We start from the raw sequence: 25,249 nt of genomic DNA, 5'->3' as shown, positions 1-25,249 counted from the left end.
AATTATTAACTTAGTTCGGCTGTTAAGTATAACCTCCACCCATACCAATTCGCACGGAGTATGTGTTTCAGTCCAATGTAATCATCATTATGTGATTCTTCAATTTCTCCAGGCGTATTTTATGGCGAAATAAATCTCCCGTGAACAGCCTGGTATGAGTGTGCATCAGACACAATATTTCGGCAATCGACCAGGTTGCCATCATCAGGTGCGCTGATGATGATGGCAATGTAGTCGATTGCCGAAATATTGTGTCCTATGCACACTCATACCAGGCTGTTCACCCGAGATTTATTTCGTCTTAATCATCATTATGTGATAATTTCTTCTTTTTTGGGTGAGGTGACGCAGTATTTAAGAAAAGAAAACAATATCTGTCAATACGAAACAGTTCTGATTTTTATGCTGTAACACATTACAAGAAATACTGCAAAATATTAAAGACTGTAATACGAACATCAAAGCAAATATATTACAAGGAAAAGATAGTCATAATAGATAACAAAATAAAGACAATATGAGATATAATGAAGGAGGAGTCCAGTAGAACCAGACATGAAGAGGGACAAATAGCATTAAGAGTAAATGATACGTTGGTGACAGATGTGTATAGTGTTGCAGAGCTTTTTAACAAACATTTTATAACTGTTACTGAAAAGATGAGGTTGTCACGTTCTGCAGATGCTGCTATGGAATACCTCAGTCCCGACATTTCAAGTAACTTCCATAATATGAATTTGATCCTCAGTACCCCAGCAGAAATAATGTCCATCATAAAATCTTTAAAATTAAAAACATCTAGTGGTATGATGAAATATCAACAAAGTTAATTAAAGACTATGATTCTGAGTTAAGTGACGTATTAAGTTATCTGTGTAGCCTGTCGTTTATCAGTGGAATATTCCCTGAATGGTTTAAATATGCTGAAGTTAAACCACTGTTTAAGAAGGAAGATAAATAAATAGCATCAAATTTCCTTCCAATTTCACTTTTGCCAGCAATCTCAAAAATTTTAGAAAAAATAATGTACAATCGGCTTTATAACCATCTTATCTCAAATAACATACTGCCAAAGTTGCAGTTCGGATTTCTGAAGAGTTATGATATTAAGAAGGCTATCTACACTTACAGTGAAAATGTGTTTAATTCATTAGCCAAAAAATTGCAGGCAACTGGTATATTTTGTGATCTGTCAAAGACATTTGACTGTGTAAATCACAATATACTTTTAAGTAATTAGAATATTAGGAAATGCTGCAAAATGGTTCAATTCTTATATCTCTTGCAGGAAACAAAGGGTGTCATTAGGAAAGAGACAAGTATTAAGCTATCAGACATCATCCAACTGGGAACTAGTTACATGTCGGGTCCCACAAGGTTCCATTTTAGGGCCCTTACTTTTTCTTGTGTATATCAATGACCTTTCATCAGTAACATTACCAGATGCCAAGTTAGTATTGTTTTCCGATGATACAAACATTGCAATAAATAGTAAATCAAGTGTAGTCTTAGAAAGATCGGCTAATAAAATATTTTTGGACATTAAACATTGGTTTCTAGCCAATTATTTGTCTATAAACTTTGAAAGAACACACTACATGCAGTTCAGAACTTGTAAGGGGTGTCCCACGAGTATTTTCCTAACACACAATCAGAAGCAGATAGATGAAGTTGAAAGTGTTAAATTCTTGGGATTACAGCTTGGTAATAAATTCAACTTGGAGGAGCACACTACAGAACTGATGAAGTGTCTCAACAAATCCTTATTTACAATGCGAATTGTGTCAGTCATAGGGCACATAAAAATGAAAAAGCTGGCATACTATGCTTACTTTCATTCCATAATGTCATATGGGATTATTTTTTGGGGTAATTGATCATGTCAAGCTAAAGTGTTCCAGGCACAAAAACTTGCAGTAAGATTTATGTGTGGTGTGAACCCAATAATATCCTGCAGAAGCCTGTTTAGGGAACTAGGGATTTTAACTACTGCTTTCCCATATATTTATTCCTTAATGAAATTTGTCATTAAAAAAATATAACTTTTTCAAACCAACATCTCAATTCGTGGAATCTGTACTAGAAGTAAGAATAATCTTCACAAGTATTTAAAGTCACTTACTGTTGTACAAAAAGGTGTGCATTATTCAGGAACACACATTCTGAATAACTTGCCAGCAGCCATAAAAAGCTTAACAACCAATGAAATTCAGTTTAAGAGAAACCTAAAGGATTTATTGTGGCCAACTCCTTCAACTCCATTGATGAATCTCTCGGTAGAAGAACCAACTGGTTTGTACATATACAAATCAGTTGGTTCCTTCTCTCTCTCTCTCTCTCTCTCTCTCTATATATATATATATATATATATATATATATATATATATATATATATAACTTCTGCACCATTTCACTGCAGTAATTTGTTCATTGTAAATACGTATTGTAGCAGTTCTGTTACATGTTTATTATCTTATAAATTTAAAATAATATTTTAAATTCAGTGCATTAGTGTTTGTAAGATGATTCTTTCAAATAGTGTTCATTAAAAAAAATTACCATCATTCCACTTCGGACCTGCGGAAGGTACTTTAGCTTATTTGTTTCTATTGTAAATATTTGTCATGTATTATTGTTTTTCTGACATGTTCCACATCCTGGAGGACCTGTAGCTCTGATGGTAGAGCACTTGCCCGCGAAAGGCAAAGGTCCCGAGTTCGAGTCTCGGTCGGGCACACAGTTTTAATCTGCCAGGAAGTTTCATATCAGCGCACATTCCGCTGCAGAGTGAAAATCTCATTCTGGTAATATTCGTATTGTTTTTGTTACCATTTTTATCTGCATTTGCCCATCTTATGATGTCTAACCTAGTTTATGTTTACTTTCTTCATCGATTGCCGTTCAGTCCACTGTAAACATAGCATGATTCAGGGCATTAATTACGAGATCTTAATAACACTAATATGTATTTTCATTGATGGGTGGGTTTATAATCTACTGCATTGACATTTGATATCAATTTAATTACAGTGTCGCATTGTGTCATAAGTTATACAATGTATAATAAATTTATTTTTTATTACAAAGGTCTGAGACCTGTCAAGCAAAAAACCAACTGTGCAGTAATAGCATCCAAATCTCTTGAATCACTCACTGATATCAGTCAATTCTTGCAGCTACTATCGACGCTACAATGTGGAATTCTAATATTGGAGTCAACTACTTCATCAAAACCTTACATTAACCTTCTCTTAGCTGACGTCAGTTTCCGACTATGAATCAAGAAGACTTTCAAAGTATTCCCAAATGCGAATTACTTTGCTCCACTCACAGCATGAGGCAGAAATGAACGAAATTCTACAACTATCATCACTGTTATCTTGAGAAGACAATGAAAGTTGCAAAAGAATTCATATTTAGTTTCAAAGGTAGATTTCACTCTAAGTAGAATAAGTCAGTGAATTTTCTGTGCTTGGACACCAACCGATACAAACTGCTGTGAACATCTATGGCAGATATCTTACTTGATGCTAACAGTAAATGAAGTGTGTGTGTGTGTGTGTGTGTGTGTGTGTGTGTGTGTGTGTGTCTAAATCGAAACGGCTAGGTGGCACATACATAGGTCAATAACTCCTAAACAGAATCGCTAGTGGCAACATCTGAGAACAAAAATAAACATTTTTAAAAGAATCTACATCACGAAATACTTATACATACTCAGATTTTTTTTCTGAGCTGGCGTGGCACTGGTGAACCTAATCTAACCTAACAAGCAGATAATTTCTAACTACTCTAATAGAAGTTCAGATGTTTTAGGTCCATTATCTCAAAAAATAAACACTTTGTCACTTAACATTTTTATTTTCACACTCGGGCTGTAAATTTTATGACGACAGTACCGGTCGGCACTGCACATAATTTATGGCGAACTACTGAAAACTGTGCTTCTCATTGCTGACAACTGCTGGACGAAACCTGCTGAGCGACGATTACGATAATTGCGATAACTGGAAATTAAACTAAAGATAATCTGAACTGATAAGAGATGGGTCGCTAAATTCGTGAGTTCAGGTTATGAGCGTCATCTTATGAACTATTTGGCAGTTGCTTCAGATAGTTCTGGGTTTTAGTGCTCTCTGTGTTGGCAGACGTAAATACTAGTGGATGTGTCGTCTATTGCAGTGTCTTGTAATGGAACCACAAATTATTTCTTAGTATGAATGCCGAATGGGAGTGACCGCTGATACTTCGTATGACGCACTTTCGGAGACATATACATTCACAGGTTTTTGGAAGGATTTCTGCGATTATTTAAAGAGAAATATTCGGAATTACGAACCCTTTGGAGGGGTTGGGAGGGGGGGAGGGGGAGGGTGATACAACCGAGTTCCATAAAATATAAAAATATAAAATTCAGTAAATGACGTAAACACTAGCCACGGCTACTACAAGTTCATGTGCGAGAGTGACCTTAAGCACTGAACTTCAATAATAATGGCATTAACAATTTAACAAAATGTGATGCTGTTATCTTCCTCTGACATTTATAGCTATTTATTATATAGGATTTTACATATGTTCCACAATATTCCGGCATCTGATAATTTGTCTTTGCCTACAGCGAACGATATCGGAATAGTTCTGCACCAAGTTTAAATTTCGATAGTATTCAAGGGTTTATGAAGCAAGCGTTCTGAATACTGCTCAAAATTCTCAGATGGTACAAATGAAGAATCACCTGAATAATTGGTAATTCCTCGTTCCAATTACACTGTGACTCATTTTGCGGATGTGCTTCTACATTAATGAATGCTTAGCTACTTCCTGTTCGTGGCGTTTGCCAGCCAGATTGTTGGAGGGAAAATGGGGAGGGGTATTTGTTGCTCTTCCACTGCGCATTAAACATCGTTTGTATTTTCTGTCGGAGGAACATCTCTAACTGTGCATTGTACCAGATGTTGAAAATACCGCTACAATTGAAAGGTTCTCTTATTTATAACACGACCGGTCTCGGGCTCTTACACTCCCATCTTCAGGTGTTGTTAGTTCGTGCTGCGATCCCGAGCACCGCGGTGGACTAATAAGGAGCGCAGAGTACGGAGTATGCGCTTGCTCATAATAGACCGCGTCCTGTACTAGACCACCGCAGCACTCGGCGTCACAGCAGGATCTAGCAACACCTGAAGATGGGCGTATAAGAGCCCGAAAGAGGTCGGTGTTCTAAATAAAAGGACTTTATAACTCTGGCGCTGTTTTCAACCTCTGGTATCGTATGTATTTGTTCAAACCTGGGCCACTATCCTGTTCTTTTGTTGAACGACATTACGCCCATTCGATATATCCTCATTTGATATCAACGGCGTAGGCGTGCAATGCAGTCTTGATGTTCTGTGCTTGAACACCTATGACAGAATTGTAAACTTTCTTCAAACGTGTATAAAGATAGTGACGAGAAGTATATTTCTTTTTCATATGTAATCCTTTGCATCATCGAACATTTCTGTGGCATTCGCATATGTGTATTTAGTATAAATTGAACAAGTGTCTTTCTAAATCGAAAATTAGCACATATGTAACAGCGTGGCAGTACTCCGTGATATACATTTGCGACATCCAGGTAAGCAATCGAAAGCTGGGCGTCTGTAGACAAAGGTGAGCTTACGATGTCCTTATAAGTTATTAAAAGCTGCGCTCTTGTGATATTCAACTAGTACAGCGGTCATTACGTCTTGTAAACAATTGTCTGTGACTATAGCATCTGTGTCAGCCATTGATTGCAAAAATTGCTCGCGTCTTACTTAACTAATGTTACTGATAAATTCTGACCTTCTCCAGGCACGTCTACGTTAAAATAATTTGTAGAAAACATGTATTTATCAAAACATAACTAAGATATGTTTTAACTAATCTCACAATTTCTCCTTTAAATTCCGGATTCACGCTAGAAGGGTTATTAGTTCCCGTTGAGATCTGAAGTGATTAACGTTCTTGGAAAAGCTATTTTGTGTTACAAAAAGAGAAAATCTGGGATAACATCTACTGATGCCCTGAAACTACTTCTTAATTTGACTGCCGAACTTATGCTCAGTAATACGCTCATGAGCCAACCCAAAAACGGAGTACATTTATCACATATTCAGGCAAAGTACACTGCTCTTGAAGGGGGGAGCTAACTGGAACACTATATGACATTTATAATATGTTCAACTATAATATCGCTCCACAACAATCAATTTCATTTGGGTTACGTTCATGTGAAAATAGTGAGCAATAGGGGACAGTCCATTAGATCCAACCAATCAACGGCTAGAGAAAGGTAGCAGTATGCTCTAATTGCATAAGTTCTTGGATTACAGTAAAGGGCAAACGATTTTCCAAACCGGATATTGCTACCAAAATTTATGTAATGAGCATATTCGACTCGCAGTTATTTATTAGTGAATACATTGTGCGCAACACTAGTAAACCAGCGAAATTTCTATAACATATATCTTTCTTCAAACACGTAAACACTGAAATTCGGAGAACAATTTCTGAATGTAGCTAGTAACTGATCAAGAGTATTGATTAAGTTTTCTATGGCTTTTAAGCAAATGTCTAAAATGGAGACGGTATGCACTTCATTGATTTTGTGACGTCTTCCACACTGACATAACAAAAATGAACACACTCCCTTCACTTTACCCCACCAATAACTGTAAAAACCGTGAATCACAAAAACATGTCTTCACAGAGAGGTGCTGCAGTAAAAAAATAGAGAGAGAGAGAGAGAGAGAAAGAGAGAGAGACAATGTTGTTGACTTACACTATAGACCTATTTAGAATTTCTGTAGAAAATAATAAGAAATGAACACACAAATAAATATGACTTCACACCCTAAAATCGGGAAATATTGGGAAATCATAATCACTTTCTGCATGTATTTTGATGCAAGGATTCCTGGAACCGTTTAGACTATTACAACATATTAAACAATATACCACAGAAGACACTGGTGTTAGCATACTAAAGTGACGATATCTGCTAGAGGAAGTCTGGATTTCTGTACTTTTAATCTCTGCCTGTATTTGGATACCAGGAATGATAAAAAGTGTAGATTGTTATTACATAGTACACAGTATAGCACAATGGACACTAGTGTATAAAAGTGATGGAATGTGGAGGATTGCTTTTGAACTTTGCTGGTATTCAGATGCCGAAAATAATATACCTGTTTAGAGTTCTATAACGTAAGAGACAGTGTAGCAGAAATGACGCTAATGCCAAAATACTAAGGGAATAGACACTGATGGAGTGCTTTGAATTTGAAGTACTGAATTATCTTGTAGCTGTCGAATAGAGCGTAATTTACTTTAACCTCAGACCTTTAATACAACTGCGAACTGTCTCGGATTGTATGTTTTCGAATTTCTTGACTAAGTATGAACGAACAATGACGGGACTGATGACCTCAGATGTTAAGTCCCATAGAGCGCAGAGCCATGATTTTAGAAGCAAGATTAAATATGTTATGTGTAAATATAGATCTTTTAAACTATGATGAGCGTGGATCATATTACAGTCTTAAATTCGTGACATTGCGAAACTCACATTCACTAAAAGGCTTAATATTTAGTAAAGTAAAACAAGGTATTCTAAAAAGAGAATGTCTGGAGTTTTAGTAACTTTGCCTATATAAACCTATGTATTACGAAATGTCCTTTCATTTTCAGTGGATCCAGCCAGTCTGAATGTAGAATTGACATAAGGAGGAACACAGAAAAAAACTGATAACAGTATGTATAAATTTCTCTATTTATTTAGCAACACATAGAAAATGAAAAATGACTTGTCTAGTGGAGCATGAGGCACCAGTCTCTCATTCAAACACAAGAATAATAACATCCATTCTTCATAAATAACTACATATATACATAACTTCACTACATTTTTAAGTTCTATTTCCGATGCAAAAATCGTTTCCTGCGTGTTCAGAACAGTCCATCTGTCAGTCAGTAGTGGTATCCGCCATTTCCAGCTCCAGCTCCGGCGCGCCCCCTGCCGTAGCCGTTTCCGCCGGCGGAGTAGGCGGTGAGTCCGGTGTCCTCGTACTCTACGGTGGGCCTGTAGCCGCCCTCGTCGGCCTGGTAGGAGACGATCTGCTTCCGGCCGTCGGGCAGCAGCACGCGGTACTGGCCCTGGGCGCTCTCCCCCTGCCTGGACTCCTCTTGTCCAAAGTCACTCAGCGTCTCGGCGTCCTGCACCGAGTAGCTGAACTCGTAGTTGGCCGGCTCCTGGAGTGAGAAAAATAGTTATGCTTTAGAACTTATCCACTTTAACAGGTATATTTATTTTAATTCATTGAATTAGTTCATGTATGAATACTTAAGGCATTCCAATATGGGCGCTATAATTATTAACTTATTATAATGGCTTTTCAGTAAATTTAAAGTACACGTAACAATGCAGGATTTCGAACAGTAACATAACTTAAATTTTCTATCAATGTCATAGTGAATGGATTACAGTACTAATTGTAGCAAATGGATTTATACTATATTCACTTCCATAACCAAATATTTTTTCCTAATATGTACACCACTAAAAGTATTTACAACTCTACAGATGTCAGTCTTCACATACGATTTTCAATTATATAAAGTTCTACCTTACTGGGCACTTCACTTTACCCAGATATTTTTCTTTCTTCTATTGATAAAATTTTGTGAAAGAACTGAAGACGAAGTTCTACATATTCAAAATGAATCATTTAAAAGAAGTGCTATGCGCCTAGATTTTTCTCTTCAAAATTATGAATTGTAGAGTGACTGCTGAGCCGACCACAGTAGGTTCCCGTCTTAAAAAATTAATTTCTTTCGAAAGTGAATGTTTCCAGATATTACATTTAATAAAAATATTTTAACTTCGATAAAGATAAGTGTGGATATATTTACCAATGTGAATGGTAGCAACGTTAACTGTTTCATAATAAAGTATTGGCAACAAATTTTCAGGCAACAACTTTATCTTTTTTTGTTTCTACATTTGTCTAAAGCATTGCTACATAATACAGACCACTGACTGTAAAAAAAAATAGCACGGGACCACAGAAACTTCACATAGGTAATTCTTTAATCAGGTGATAATAAAAATGTAGACGCTGTGGATTACGCTACCAGTTACTTATTGTCATTTTAGCTATGTAAACATATCAGGTCACTGTAGGAGTCGTCTCGTTTAGTATATAACGTTTTAAGAAAACAGAGGCTGAATCTTACGGCAAGTGGATCCTCCTGGGCTCCAGCGCGACCATAGCCATATCCGGGCACTCCATACACTGGAGAAAGGCCACCAGCGTTACCAGAGGGCGCACCGTATTGAGTGGAGAGCGCGTCACCAGAGTAAGAAGGGGCGCCGTACTGTGTGGACAGGCCGAGTCCTGCAAAGCCTGCTGCACGGCCAGCCGCCGAAGGAGCGCCATAGCGAGTGGAGACACCACTGCCAAACCTCCTGGAGGAGGCGCTTCCAAAGCTGGAGGAGATGCGAGCTGCTGGAGCCTGGCTGGAAGACCCTGAGCGATCAAAAGCAGCGCCTGTTAGTGAAGGCGCACTGTACTGTGAGCTGAGGCCGTTGGCTGATGGAGCTCCATACTGCATGCTGAGGCTGTTAGCTGAAGGAGCTCCGTACTGCGTCCTGAGGCCATTGGCTGCTGGAGCTCCGTACTGAGAGCTGAGGCTGTTGGCTGAAGGAGCTCCGTACTGAGAGCTGAGGCCATTGGCTGCTGGGGCGGCGTACTGAGCACTGAGAGAGGAGGCCGAGGGAGGTCCGTACTCAGAGCTGGGAGGCAGGTACGACCGGTCGACTGGCGGCTCGGCGACGACGCAGAGAGCAAGCGCAGACAGGACTACGTACACCTTTGAAATGACAAAATAGTTTCATATGTCATGTGTCATTACAACGGTCTACTACAGATAAAATGTTAGAATCTTATCCCAATAGGAATATCACTAAGCACTAAAGTGTAGTAAATATGTACTCTCAGAGGGAGATGGTACACCACTGGACTGTAGTTGTCGAACTAGCTTTCAGAAGATTACAAGAGGAGAATATCTACCAAATAAATCACTGTTAGTCACTAATACAGCACGAGTATCATTAATCTGGGACTTTTCTGATATCTGAGAGCCACGTAACAACGTTCTTAGTTTGTGAGGAGCTTGCAGTTAGAAATGAGCACATTCCATAGGCTCTGTGAATATCATTTTTTTCCTAACTTTACTCCTATTAAACACATGGATAATGGATATAACTTCATTCATTGTGCATCAAAATCAAGAACATTTTGGTAATGTTATGGTAATTATTCGCATTTTTTAACCCTAAACAGATAGTTCTGCACATAAAATCTTGTATTTGCTTCTCCTAATACTCAGCTGCTCATTTAGTGACCACTATGGTTTTTGCTTCTAGCGTATTGGACGACTGCAAACAGATGGAGCTTTCAGTTGTTACGTTCATAAATAAACAAAATCTCGTTGCAGTTGTATGTGAGCTACTTGAAACTAACTTGACAAAATGAAGAGGAAATTTCTACAGAAAATATAGGAGGGCTTTATTATTAAAAATTCATAATGTATGAGATCTTTTAATGCCATTTCTGTTTTAGAAATAATTAAAAAGCCAAGAACGCTTAAATAGTGTTTACTGGATAACCGGTTTCAACACACTGAAGGTGCCGTCATCGGATCTGAATGTAGATTAACATTTATAAACCATTTGGATGTAGCGATATATGTGGCAGACCAGCTGATAGAAAATCATTGTCATAAAAAAAAACAACTGCTCTCATGGTCATTCTCTTCCGTCTCTTCCGTAAGATATGTAAAACCGAAGTCACAAGATAAAACTGTTTGGTACATGAACGCTGCTTGACTAACAACGGTCGGCATCACACTGCCCTCTGTTGAAACCGGTTATCCAGTAAACGGTACTTAAGCGATCTTGGTTTTTGAATTACTTCTACAACAGAGTGATCGCCCCACTACGCACTATGCCTTGAGTGTCATTTGTTTTTCTCCCAGAGTAACCTAAAGACATCCCCGCGTATTCGAGGGCAAACACAATCGAGTTACTTCGCAGTTGATTGACGCTTCTAGTCAGTAGAAAGCTAATATTGCACATATTATCCCATTACAGGATATATGTTAGTATTAAGTTTACACTTCTGTGGACAGTTTTGAGATGAGCGTATCCACAGTGTCAGTAGTGAGGAGATTTACAATATGTGGACCATTAAACATTGTACTCGAAGATGACAAACACACTCATAATAGCATACATAAGGACACTCAAACACACAGTACAGACACACAGAGGGAGATAATCGAATTACAGAGGTACATCAGTTGTAATTATGAGCAAAACAAGAAATTATTATAGGTCGATAGGGTAACAAAGACTTCCTTTGAGTACAGTGCCTGATGTCTTGACACAGCCACGATGAAACACGTCATAAACCATTAAAGCTTTTGATCGTTAAATCTGCAACATATGTCTACATGATCGTGTCAGCACTACATACCGCCAGTTGAGATGGTTGCGGCTAAACAAGCTAAGCTACTGGTCCGTATGTCATGTGTCATTACAATAACCTCAAGTCATAGATGAAGTACCTGTGACATCACCAAATTCGCGAAACAAGTTCTCACTAATCTAGTATCCTACCTACGTATTTTCAAAGAAGAAAAACATTCCGAAACGTGTCTGCAACTGGAACAAGCTATCGTTCACCTTGCGCCCAATTGAAAGTCCTATTGCATTTAAGAAATTAGCACTTATTGTCAGTCAATGTCTTCCAAACAGTAAGGCAGTCTCACTTCTTTCTCTTTTCAGTTCTCAGTGAATGACCCAACTGTCTTTCCCTCTTCTCTCTATTACCTGTGTTCTATGACGATTCTCTTTCCTTCCTTCTCCAGCTCCCTTCTCTGACCTGTCTTGCCGTCAGTGACCTCAGTTTAAATCTACCCAACTTATCTGGCTTTGATATTATTGGGACTAAATAAACTCTGTTTTTCTATTATAGCTATTTTTTCTCCACGATTTATGTTACAGCTGTTTCTAAGTGTTGTAAGCCTTATTGAATAAAAGTCGTTTTGTAACAAGTATGTCGCTATAAAAATAATATAAAATGCGTAATTCACATGGTCAGAGGTAACAGAGTGTCTTTGGACCTTACTATGGCAGAATAAACAAAAAATTTCCGTTTCTGTTTGCAGCAGAATATGAATAAATATGACAGCGTAAATTGTATGTAATCCGTATTAAAATTTCTGTCACGTGCGTTACAAATACCCCTGAGTATGGGAAAAACCACGTGACGACCAGTAACTGTGCGACGGACTCTGCGCGGCAGGCTTACCTTCATGTTGCGTAGGAGACAGAGGCGGCTCTGCGAGTGGCCCCAGCAGTTCAGCGTCCGGTATTTATACGCAAGGGCCACGGACGAGCCGGCCCTCTCCAGGGGCTGCGACCAGCTGCGCCAGTTTGAGAGGAGTGTCGAAGTCCCTGCCGTTACGTCAGCGCCCTGCCCGACCTTGTCAGCAAAGACGAAACGCTGCTCTGCCGCGCCCCTATGGACCTCTCTAATTCCAAAAGCTGCCTGCGGTTGTGGGCGGCTTCTGCTTGGGAAACTCGTAATTGTTTATTCTCTCTTCTTAGGTGACTATTATACACGCATATGTGCCAGGTCAAATTTTTTAAAGCACTTTCTCCCAGATATCGTCTACATAAGGTAAAAAAGAAAGATAATTGGAAGCTAACATTTACGCAATAATTCTCTGTAGGCTCACAGGGCTGTACTTGTGATAGGAAAATGTAAGAGTACACTTGGTACAACGTGATGTAGAAAATAGCAAGGAGACAATGATATGACTTAACGTCCAGTAGATGAAGAGCGCCAAAGAAATTGTACCGCTAAACGTAGACGAGAGAGCGGATAAGTGCCTGTAAGAGGGGAACGAACTGTCTGGATGCGATGGAAGAAAAATTGAAGTCGTTTTTGAAGAAAAAGGGGACCAGAGTTTGACAGACTTTTGAAAACAAGGCATAAAGTGAGATAACATACCGTCGAAATTATTAATATAATGAACGCAAGTGCCAAGCTAAGAGCTATTCGAATCTTCGTGTAGAGACTATGGCCGAGCGGTTCTAGGCGCTACAGTGCGGAACGGCGCGACCACTACGTTCGCGGGTTCAAATCCTGCCTCGGGCATGGATGTGTGTGACGACCTTAGTTACGTTTAAGTAGTTCTAAGCCCTATGGGACTGATGACCTCAGAGGTTAAGTCCCATAGTGCTCAGACCCATTAGAACCATTTGTAGAGACCATAAGACTGGAGACATACCATTAAATTTTCTGGAAAATATAAACCAGAAATCATGAAGATATGAACAAGCAATCCAGTTAACGGCTAATGTGTCCAAGTTTCTGAAAATAGTAATGTACTGAAGAAAGGGAAAGGAAATTTGAGATCTGTTAGGATCTGTTTTGCTTTGGGAAATGTAAACCTATGGAGGAGGCATTCCCGATGTTTAACTTGGTAATGGAAGTAAAACTTCAGAAGACGCGTTTTTCGGACTTTATGACTTAGGAAAACCTGTCGACAACGTAAATTCCCAGGTAGGTAGTTGTAAGGAAAGAAGAGTAATTTACAACAGTGCAAGAACCAAGAGGAAAAATAAGAACAGCCGACCAAGAACAAAGTCGTCGGCTTCAGATCAATGTGAGACAGGAAGTATACTGAAAATAAAGTGGACTGACAAGATGTGAAGGGGTACTCCGCAGAATAGGCGAGGAAAGTAAAATGAGGAAGAGACAGGATGACAGGACATATGTTGAGATGTCAGAAACACTGTCCATAGAACTGTTACGTGCCTCAGAAAGCAACACCTGTAGGAGAGAAAGAGGAACCCATGGTCACATCAAAGCAGTCATCAGACTGACAACCCAAACAAAACAAACTGTGGAGAATTTGTTACAGCGCAGATACGCATTTCTTACTGAAGGATGGTGTAGGCTGTGGTTGCTTCCTATTTATGGAGCCATGTCGTCGTAGGTTTGCAGCGATGCAAAGAAATCTCAGGAAAAGTAAGTCAGAATGATCGGAAAAGGATCTGATTTACTTTTCTACCGGTTATTCTGTAAGCTTCTTCAGCAAATGTACTAGCAGTAAAAGTAAGGGGGCCCAGCAGTAAGCAAAGGAAAATATCTGTACTTATTAAGGTCACATAGGATACTACCTTTACGTCATGTTAAATATTCAGACAGCAGCTTTAAAGGAGTGTAGTAGGGAAGACGTATGGTCGACTTCGGTTTACTGAAGAATTATAGGATAGTGTGGCTCACGTGTAAAGGAGACCACGTACAGAACACCATTGCGACCCATTCTTGAGTGCTGCTTAAGTGTTTCCCCACCAGGTCCGAATAAAGGAACACATCGAAGCAAGTCAGAGACGGGATGCTAGATTTGTTACTAGTTGGTTCAATCAACAAGTGAGTATTACGGATTTGCTTCGTGAACAAAAAAGGGAGTCCTTGGAGGAAAGACGATTCTTTTTTCGCGGAACACTAACGAGAAAATTCAGAGAATGGTCAATTAAAGCTGACTGAAGAACGATTCTACTGCCACCAACGTACATATCGCGTTAAGGCAGCGTAGATATTATGGAAGGAATTATGGCTGGTACGGAAGCGCGTGGATAGTAGTTTCCTCTCGTTCCATTTCCTAATGAAAGAGGGAACGAAAAGAATGATAGTGGTACAAGATACCCTGATCCAGACACCGTGGCTTGCAGAGCATACAAGTAGATGTAGGAAGTAAGTTGACAGAGACTCTCAGTTCACCTTATAATAACAAAGGAGAAAGTGAAAAACTACGAGGGAGGATCGGAAATTAATGCACATTTTTTCTCTCCTGGTATTGCAGCTAGAGCGTTAAAATTTCTCTAAGATATAGTTTGAAGTTCACGCTACAATCGATATTTTAATTTCATGAACAGCTGTAGTGAGAAAAGCCTGAACTACGAAACAAACATGGGGCCGCGCATGTTACTGTCGTCAGTTTGTGACGAGCAGTAGAGGGTAGTTCGATATCTGTGGGCCCAAGGTCATAAAATGAATGAAATTCACAGAGCTACGAGTAGTTTGCATGAGGTCGACTGTACAGACCTTAGCAATGTCCCCTGCCGGTGTGCACTCTTGCAGCAGGGCCGTGCGAACCTTAGTGATTCACCAAGCTCCATGGGGCGGGGGGAGGGGGGTGGAGAGGGGGGGAGGGGGGGGGAGGGGTTAGATAAAGGTTGCAGTCCCACAGAATATCTGAGCTACTGAGGTAGTTGATAAGCAGCGTTTCATCGTTTTCTACGGTTCAGTGTACGACAGAGTTCATGACACGTCAAAATGTCGTGAAGTCAGTGATCGCTATGTGCCTAAGAACCTAATAAAGGCCAGCAAATGATGACAAGCTTGAATAACTTACAGCATTACGACGCAGATGGGCATGGCTTTGACCAAGGAATCGTCACTGGTGATGAATCATGGGCGTACCACTACACGCCCAAAACCCAACAGGCCTCTACAGAGTGGAAACATGTTGGTTCGCCAGTACGAAAAGAGTTCAAAGTGACTCAGTCTGCTAGAAAAATGCTTGTGATAGTGTTCTGGGACATGCGTGGTGTGTTATTGGTGGACTTCCCTCTACGAGGGACCACAGTGAATGGTGCAGCCCACATTAAAACTCGCGTCTTGAACTTCGTGACAAACACCACAAAATTAGTGCTGACAGTATCAAAACTCTTCATGACAACGCTCGCCATCACGTTGCCACTCGTGTCCGTGAAAAAATCGTTCAATTTCGGTGACAGGTACTACAGCATCCACCGTACAGTGTGGACTTTGCACCGTTGAAGTCTCATCTATTCGGTTCCACGAAGAAATCCCCACCCCTTCGAACGCTTTGCAGCAGATGTGATTGTGAATTCAGATGTTCGCAGATGTCTATACTCCAAGCAAACGGACTTCCACGACCAGAGCAAATTGAAACTGGTATCACCATGGGACAAATGTGTTGAGAACGCTGGTGTCAATTTAAAAAAGTAGGTAGAAGATGCGAATCCAATTGTAACTCCATTTTCTTTCCTTTGCCTACTAAACTTTCTGATAGTCAAATTAATATGCATTTCTTTCCTGTCATCCTTCGTGTTTGCTTAGGCAGAATATTAGGGTATAGAAACAGAGTAAATCAATTATTAGCTTATTTACAAGATCTGAGCAACTGGAAAAAACTGATGTCATTGGCTGTCTGAACACCATATAACCACAGGGACATAAAAATCTTAATGCAAGTGGTTATTAGTTAGCTGCAGTTTCATATGTATCCTAAATTGATAAGGGAGAATTTTTCACAGTCATAAAAATTTGATATAAATACAAACAATTTTGGAATAAGTTAATTCTATATAGATCCGGATACAGTAGTATGTGATTGTGAGTTCCTATTTAGAAATGTAATACATGTCTTTCATAAGAAAGAGGAAGCTTCCTCACTGGGTAATTAGAAAGCTTTCATGAAAAATTTGGTTGAGTTATTGTGTTTTCTGTCTAAGAAAGAAAGGGAAATTAATTTATGGTGATTAAATATATATTTCTTGAATGAGTATGACAGGAAAATTGATCCAGAGGTGCTTTTGACCCTTATTATTTGGTATCAGTCATAAATTTCTCTACAAAGTTGTTCATTATTGTAGTACCCCTATGATTAAAGTAATCATTCAACAATGAGAAGTTAAAGAGACGCATGCATTTCTGTTGGTAAATGGATTATCAGATCGCGCATCCCAGTTAGTCACATTATATATCTTAGCTCCCTCTATAATTTGGAAACCCTCTAGCAAATCATGGAGGCTCATTAGTGACAAAACTATTGATTTTAAAGAAAGTCTGTAAAATGTTAACTGTGGTGTCGTTCAAATTTAAGCTAATGCTAACTCTACATTCAACATATTACTTAATTAGTTTGTATCCGCTTTTACAGTAGTTTCACTAAAGAGATTATTAAATATAGTGATGTCAAGTAACTAAGGAAATCTTAGATCAGTATTGTTGTCAGAACCCTTTCCTGACGAAAGAAGGGCTTGTACAAAATAGCCAGGGCAAGTAAAGAACTGGAAATACTTTCTTATTATAAATGTACTATGAGATATCAAGAAAAGTTGTATAAAATATCAAGGGTTATGCACGATTTGTCTAAAACTGATCGATCAGAAAATAAAAAAGGTCAGTGTGGAATATTGTTAAAATAGAGTCAAGGTAAGAAGGCGTAGAAGATGACGTTATTTGTGTTAAAGAGAATGGGAGCAATGCGAAAAGGGTTCTTGCACAGGAGGTATTTTTTAATTGTTTTCTAGAAACAGATGGTAAAATTTATGCAAATAGTTCAGGAAAGAAAGTAAAAAAGTACACTGAAGAAGACTTGTGGAGGGTATTTAGTGAATTAAAAGTTATTTCAAATTATGAAAACCACAACAGCTCTGTCAAAGCGATTTATTACACTCGACGAGTTTCGTGATGCTATATTCATGTGTGCAGGTAACAAACTGTTGAGAATGTCCATAAAATATTTATGTAAGTGTCTTTCGTGGGCAAATATAACAGTACAACCTGCTGGCTTTTCTAGTATCTGAATTTACGTTCACATAGGCTTTTTGCATAGTTTCCATATTTTTGTCCCACTCTTGTACCTCTTTAGGCTCATGTCACTATGAACCAAAGTACGCCTCAGTTTGAGAGTAACACAGATATTCATAACTACAACACTGCAAAGAAAAATGATACGAATTACCCGTTAATGACTAACAAGGCACAGTAAGAGGTGAAACATGCATCTTTAAAACGCTTTGGCAATCTACTCATGAAAATAAAACGTATGACGGATAGCATAAGAGTTGTTAAATGTTGATCAAAGAGTTTTCTCTTTAACAATACTTTCCACACCATAAAAGGAATCCTGGGTAGGGATAGTTAATCAGTTAAAGAAACGTAAATGGCCAGCATGCAGCCATACAAATATTATTTTTATTTATTTTTATTTAGTTTTATATATAGTGTGAATGAGGAAGTACTGAATAGAACTGGGGTGAAGAGGAATTAATGGCACAACTTGACTAGAAGAGGGGATTGGTTTGTAGGACACGTTCTGAGGCATCAAGGGATCATCAATTTAGTATTGGAGGCAAGTGCGGAGGGTAAAAATAGTAGAGGGAGACCAAGGCATTAATAAACTAAACAGATTCAGAAGTATGTAAGTTGCAGTAGTTGCTCTGAGATGAAAAAGGTTGCACAGGTTAGAGTAGCATACAGAGCTGCATGAAACCAGTCTCTAGACTGAAGACCACAACAACAACAACAACAACAACACATACAGTGAGGTGACAAGAGTCATGGGATACCTTCTAATATCGTGTCGTGCCTCCTTTCGCACATCGTAGTGCAGCAGCTCGATGTGGCATGCACTCAACAACTCGTTGGTAGGGCCCTACCCAATTACTGAGTAATGCGGCCTCCAGAGCCGTCCGTAAGTGTGAAGGCGTTGCCGGTCCAGGATTTTGTGCACGAACTGGACTCTCGATTATGTCCCATAAACGGCCAGTGGAATTCGTGTCTGTAGCTCTGGATGGTCAAATCATCGGCTCGAATTATCCATAGTGTTCTTCAAACCAATTGGTAACAATTGTGGCCTGGTGACATGCTGCATTGTCGTCCATAAAAATTCCATTGTTGTTTGGGAACATAAAGTCCAAGAATAGCTGCAAATGGTCTGCAAGTGTCCGAAGATAACCATATCCAGTCAGTTATCGATTCAGTTCCACCAGAGGACCCAGTTAATTCGTTATAGAGCCACCACCAGATTGAACAGTGCCTTGTTGACAACTTGGGTCTATGGCTTCGTGAAAGCTGCGCCGCACTCAAACCCTGCCATCAGCTCTTATCAGCCGAAACCGGCGCTCATCTTGCCAGTACAGGGTTTTCCAGCGATCTATTGCTCAGCCGATATGGTTACGAGCTCAGGAGATTCTCTGCAGGCGAAGTCGTGCTTTTAGCAAAGGCATTCGCGTCAATCATCAGGTGCCACAGCTCATAATCGCCAAATTTTCCCGTGCGGTCCTAACGGATAAGTTCGTCGTACGTCCCACATTGATTTCTGCGGTTAAGTCACACAGTGCTGACTGTCCATTAGCACTGACTACTTTAACGCCACTGCTCTCGGTCGTTAAGTGAAGGCTGCCGGTCAGTTCACTGTTCATGGTGAGAGGTAATGCCCGAAATCTGGTTCTTAACACTGTCGATCTCGGAATATTGACTTTCCCAACGATTTCCGAAATAGAAAGTCCCAAGTGTCTTGCTCCTGCAACCATTCTGCGTTCAAAGTCTGTTAAATCCCTTCGTACGGTCATAATCACATCGGAAACAGTTTCACATGAATCACCTGAGTACAAATGACAGGCCCGCCAATTCGCTTCCCTTTTACTAGTTATACACGCGATACTACCGCCATCTGTATACGTGCATATCACTATCTTATGACTTTCGTCACTTCAGTGTAAGCGTTCTACGTTTGTTCTATCGACAAGTTCCACATCATAAGGATTACCATGCATTTTACGTAGATTACAAGTAACTACCTGAAGTGTTGGCAGAAGAGCCAACACCGTGTTGCTAGAGGAGGCCGAAATGCACGCTTTTAAGCTCACGTAGATTGGCGTGAGGTCTGGAACAGGTCAGAGAAATAAGACTAGCAAAACAGGAGGTACTGGTAGAATACTTAACTTTAATCCATTATTGGTGAACATTGGTCTGACGGTACAGGCATCACAAGTTATATATCTATAGATAATGGCGCCTTGCTAGGTCGTAGCAAATGACGTAGCTGAAGGCTATGCTAACTATCGTCTCGGCAAATGAGAGCGTATTTGTCAGTGAACCTTTCCTAGCAAAGTCGGCTGTACAACTGGGACGAGAGCTAGTAAGTCTCTCCAGATCTGCCGTGTGGTGGCGCTCGGTCTGCAATCACTGACAGTGGCGACACGCGGGTCCGACGTATACTACCGGACCGCGGCCAATTTAAAGGCTACCACCTAGCAAGTGTGGTGTCTGGCGGTGACACCACACTACCCATAAATAGTATATCTATAACTTTAGGTGACTTCTTTATTCTCATCAGTACTAACAGAAACAGAAATACAGTTTAAAAATGTTATCTTTTATTAATTACAGTAATAACTATTACCTGCAATGGATGCCACGTCTCCTAACAACAGTTCTCTTCTCTCGCATTTAACATTGTAGTTATAAAACTGTTTTATCACCGACATCATCCTCAGGCGCTGGGCATTGCGACATATGTGTTGTAAGTTTATCACATTGACACTGTTTATCCTTGCGAGGCAAACCGTGTGCGACGTACTTACACTCTAACTGCTTTGTCGCTGGTACCTGGCAAGTTATGAGTCTCAGATGTATGGTCACCAATAAAGGCTGCTTGACTGCGTTTAAGTGGCCAGGAGACATCCACAATCTTGTAGCATGAACCAATACATAGTTTTACTGGCTCACCAGCGAAATAAATGCAGGCAGGCATTTAAATGATAAATAATTTTTGCAGATGATACGGTTTATGTAGTGAATAAATAAAGCTTATTAAATCTTTTAACTCTGTTCCAAGTGTCGCACCATTTTCCCTATTTATTTATTTATTCGTGTCAGAAGCATTTACGATGTATAAAATAGTGTTTACTCCACTAATAACTGTGAAATCCGTGGAGCACAAAATCACGTCTTCACAGAGAGGTGCTAAAAAAAAGGGAATGTTTTTGAGTTACATCACAGACCTATATTGAATTCCTGTAGAAAATAATAAGAAATGAACACACAAATGAATATGACTCAACGCCCTAAAATCTTGAAATACTGAGAAACAATAACTCACTTTCTGCATGTATTTGGATGCCAGGATTCCCGTAACTGTTCAGATGATTAGAGCATATTAAACAATATACCACGGAAGACACTACTGTTAGAGTACTAAAGTGGCGATATCTAGTAGAGGCAGCCTGGATTTCTATTTTATCATGTACCTGCAAAATAGCGGAAACTGACAAAGTACTTTTACTCTGTCTGTATATGGATACCGAAAATGATAAAATGTGTAGACTGTTATTACATAGTACACAGTATAACATCATGGACACTAGAGTACTAAAGTGGTGGAATGTGGAGGAGTGCTTTTGAAGTTTGCTGGTATTCGGATGTCGAAACTGACAGACCTGTTTAGTGTCCCGTAACGTAAGAGACAGTATAGTAGAAAGGACACTAATGCCAGAATACTAGAAATGACAATAATGCCAGAATACTAAGGTAATGGAAACTGGTGGAGTGCTTTTACTTTGAAGTATTGAGTTATCTTGTAGTTTTCAAATAGAGCGTAATCTACCCTAACCTCAGAACTTTAATACAACTGCGAAGTGTCTGAGATTGTATGTTTTCGAATTCCTTGACTAAGTATGAACGAATAATGACGAGACTGATGACCTCATATGTTGAGTCCAATAGTGCTCAGAGCCATTTGAGTCAACAATCATTTTCGAAGCAAGATTAAATATGTTATACATAAATATAGATCTTTTAAGCTATGAAAAGTGTGGATCGTATTACATTGCGAAACTCAAATTCATTAGTAGGCTTGAATTATTAACGTAAAACAAAGTATTCAGAGAAGCGAATGTCTGGAGTTTTAGTAACTTTGTTAGTATAAACCTATGTATTACGAAATGTCCTTTCATTTTCAGTGGATCCAGTCGGTCTGATGTAGAGTTGACATGAGGATGGAACACAGAAAAAACAGATAACATTATGTATAAATTGCTCTATTTATTCAGCAACACATAGAAAATGAAATATGACTCGTCTAGTGGAGCGCGAGGCACCAGAGTCTCATTCAATCACAAGAACAATAACATCCATTCTTCATAAATAACTACATATATACATAATATAACTTCACTACACTTTTAAGTTGTATTTCCGATTGAATAATCGTTTCCTGCGTGTTCAGAACAGTCCAGTAATTGGTCAGTATTGGTATCCACCGTTTCCAGCTCCAGCCCCAGCGCGCCCCCTGCCGTAGCCGTTTCCACCGGCGGAGTAGGCGGTGAGTCCGGTGTCCTGGTACTCTATGGTGGGCCTGTAGCCGCCCTCGTCCGCCTGGTAGGAGACAATCTGCTTGCGGCCGTCGGGCAGCAGCACGCGGTACTGGCCCTGGACGCTCTCCCCCTGCCTGGACTCCTCTTGTCCAAAGTCACTCAGCGTGTTGCCGTCCTGCACCGAATAGCTGAACTCGTAGTTGGCTGGCTCCTGGTGGGAGAAAAATAGTTTTGCTTTAGTGCGTTTCCACTTTAACAGGTATATTTATTTTAATTCATTGAATTAGTTCATGTATGAATACTTAAGGTATTCTAATATGAGTGCCACAATTACTAACTAATTCAAACGGCTTTTCAGTAAATTTAAAGTACTCGTTAATTCTACAGCATTTCCAACAGTCAACAGTAATGTAACTTACAGTTTCCGTCAGTGGCATAGTAAATGGATTACGGCAGTAATTGTAGCAAATGGATGTATACTATATCCACTTCCATCACCAAATATTTATTTCTAATATGTACAGGGCTAAAAGTTTTTACAACTCTATGGATGTCAATCTTCCCATACGATTTTCAATTACGTAAAGTTCTACCTTACTGGGCACTTTACCCAAAAAAATTTCTTTTTTCTATTGAGAAAACTTTATTAAAGAACTGAAAAGAAAGTTCTACATATCCAAAATACGTTATTTAAAAGGAGAGGTATGCGCCTAGAATTTCTCTTTAAATTGTGAATTATAGAGTGAGTGCTGCGTCTACCACAGTAGGTTCCCATCTTAAATAATTAATTTCATTCGAAAGTGAATGTTTCCGGATATTACATTTAATAAAAATATTTTAACTTCGATAAAGATGAGTGTGGATATATTTACCAATGTGAATGATAGCAACGTTAACTGTCTCATACTGAAATATTGGCAACAAATGTCCAGGCAACAACTTTATCTTGTTTTGTTTCTGCATTTGTCTAAAGCATTGCTACGTAATACAGACCCCTGACTGGAAGAAAATTCCACAGGACCACAGAACCTTCAGAAAGGTAATTCTTTAATCAGATGATAATAAAAATGTAGACGCTGTGCATTACAGTACTAGTTACTTATTGTCATTTTAGCTATGTAAACTTATTATCACTGTAGCAGTCGTGTTGTTTAGTAAATAACACTTTAATAAAATACTGGTTGAATCTTACGGCAAGTGCGTCCTCTTGGGCTCCAGCTCGATTGTAGGCATATCCGGGCACTCCATAGACTGGAGAAAGGCCGCCAGCGTCAGCAGATGGCGCACCGTACTGAGTGGAGAGCGCATCACCAGAGTATGAAGGCGCGCCGTACTGTGTGGACAGGACGAGTCCTCCTAACCCAGTGGCACGGCCAGCCGCCGAAGGAGCGCCGTAGCGAGTGGAGAGACCACCACCGATCCTCCTGCCAGATCCAAACCTCCTGGAGGAGGCGCTTCCAAAGCTGGAGGAGACGCGAGCTACTGGAGCCTGGCTGGAAGCGCCTGAGCGACCAAAAGCGGCGCCTGTTAGTGAAGGTGCACTGTACTGCGTGCTGAGGCCGTTTGCTGAAGGAGCTCCGAACTGAGTGCTGAGGCCATTGGCTGCTGGGGCGCCGTACTGAGAGCTGAGAGAGGAGGCAGAGGGAGGTCCGTACTCAGAGCTGGGAGGCAGGTACGACCGGTCGACTGGTGGCTCGGCGACGACGCAGAGAGCAAGCGCTGACAGAACGACGTACACCTTTGAAGAGACAAAATTGGTCCGTATGTCATGTGTCATTACAACGGTCTACCACATATAAAACGTTACAATCTTAACTCAATACGAATATCACTGAGCACTGACATGCAGTAAATATGTACTTCCAGAGGGAGGGGGTGCACCACTGGAGCGGAGTTTAGCTGTCGTATTCGACTTCAGAAGATTACAAGAGGACAATATCTACCAAAATGAATCACAATTAGTCACTAATATCACACTAGTATAATTTAACTGGGACTTTTCTCATATCTGAGAGCTATGTAACGACGTTCATTGTTTTCAAGGAGCTTGCATTTAGGAATGAGCACATTCCATAGACTTTGAGAACATCAGTTTTCTAGCTTTATTCCTTCTAAACACATGGATAATGGGTATAACGTAATTCATCGTGCATCAAAATCAAGAATATGTTGGTGATGTAATAGTAATTATTACAGAATTTGTTTACTTCAAACATATAGCCCTGTACATAAAATCATGTATTTAAAACTTAGCTGCTCATTTAGTGACCACTAAGGTTTTTGCTTCTAGTATATTGCAAGACTGTAACAAGGACGAACTTTCTCTTGTTACGTCCATAAAGGAACAAAATCGCGCTGCAGTTGTATGTGAGTTGCTTGAAACTAACCTGACAAAATAAAGAGGAAATTTCTACGGAAAAAGTAAGATCGCTTTATTACTACAAATTCATAATGCAAAAGATAGTTTAAAGCCATTTCTGTTTCTCCACAAGGAACTTAAAAATATCTGGCCAAATGCGAGGCCAAAAATTGATTGAGGCTTCTGGTCAGTATAAAGCTAATACTTTAGTTTTGCAACATTACGCGATACACATTAGTTTTAAGTTTACACTTATGTGCGCAATTTTTGATGACTGTATCCACAGTGTCAGTAGTGAGGAGATTTACAGCTTTTGGGCCAGTATTCATTGTATTCGAAGATGATAAACACACTCATAATAACATACATAAGGACACTCAAACACACAGTACAGACACACAGAGAGAGATAATCGAATTATAGACAGACATCAATTATAATTATGAGGAAAACAAAAAATTATTATTGGCTCGATAGGGTAACCAAACCTTCCTGTCAGTGTAATGCCTGATGTCTTGACACAGCCACGATGAAATACGACATGAACCATGAACGCTTTTGATCGTTAAATCTGCAACATCTGTCTACCTGATCGTGTCAGCACTACATACCGCCAGTTGAGAAGGTTGCAGCTAAACAAGTTACTATGGTGCTTG

General features: G+C 39.6%; 1 protein-coding gene across 1 annotated transcript in view; it reads right to left on the bottom strand.

The window, feature by feature from the left end:
* LOC126484957 (uncharacterized) overlaps positions 1-25,249 on the bottom strand; it is a 299,272-nt gene that overhangs the window by 166,392 nt on the left and 107,631 nt on the right. The window contains exons 10-14 of the mRNA XM_050108559.1: positions 23,782-23,972; positions 23,427-23,655; positions 22,207-22,445; positions 12,399-12,513; positions 9,488-9,894 (exon numbers count right to left, since the gene is read on the bottom strand). Of these exons, the coding sequence (XP_049964516.1) occupies positions 9,488-9,894; positions 12,399-12,513; positions 22,207-22,445; positions 23,427-23,655; positions 23,782-23,972 (1,181 nt within the window). The remainder of the gene's footprint in view (positions 1-9,487; positions 9,895-12,398; positions 12,514-22,206; positions 22,446-23,426; positions 23,656-23,781; positions 23,973-25,249) is intronic.

This window comes from Schistocerca serialis, chromosome 6, assembly GCF_023864345.2.
Source record: "Schistocerca serialis cubense isolate TAMUIC-IGC-003099 chromosome 6, iqSchSeri2.2, whole genome shotgun sequence".
NCBI lineage: Eukaryota > Metazoa > Arthropoda > Insecta > Orthoptera > Acrididae > Schistocerca > Schistocerca serialis.
This window is presented reverse-complemented; position numbering and strand designations above follow the sequence as displayed.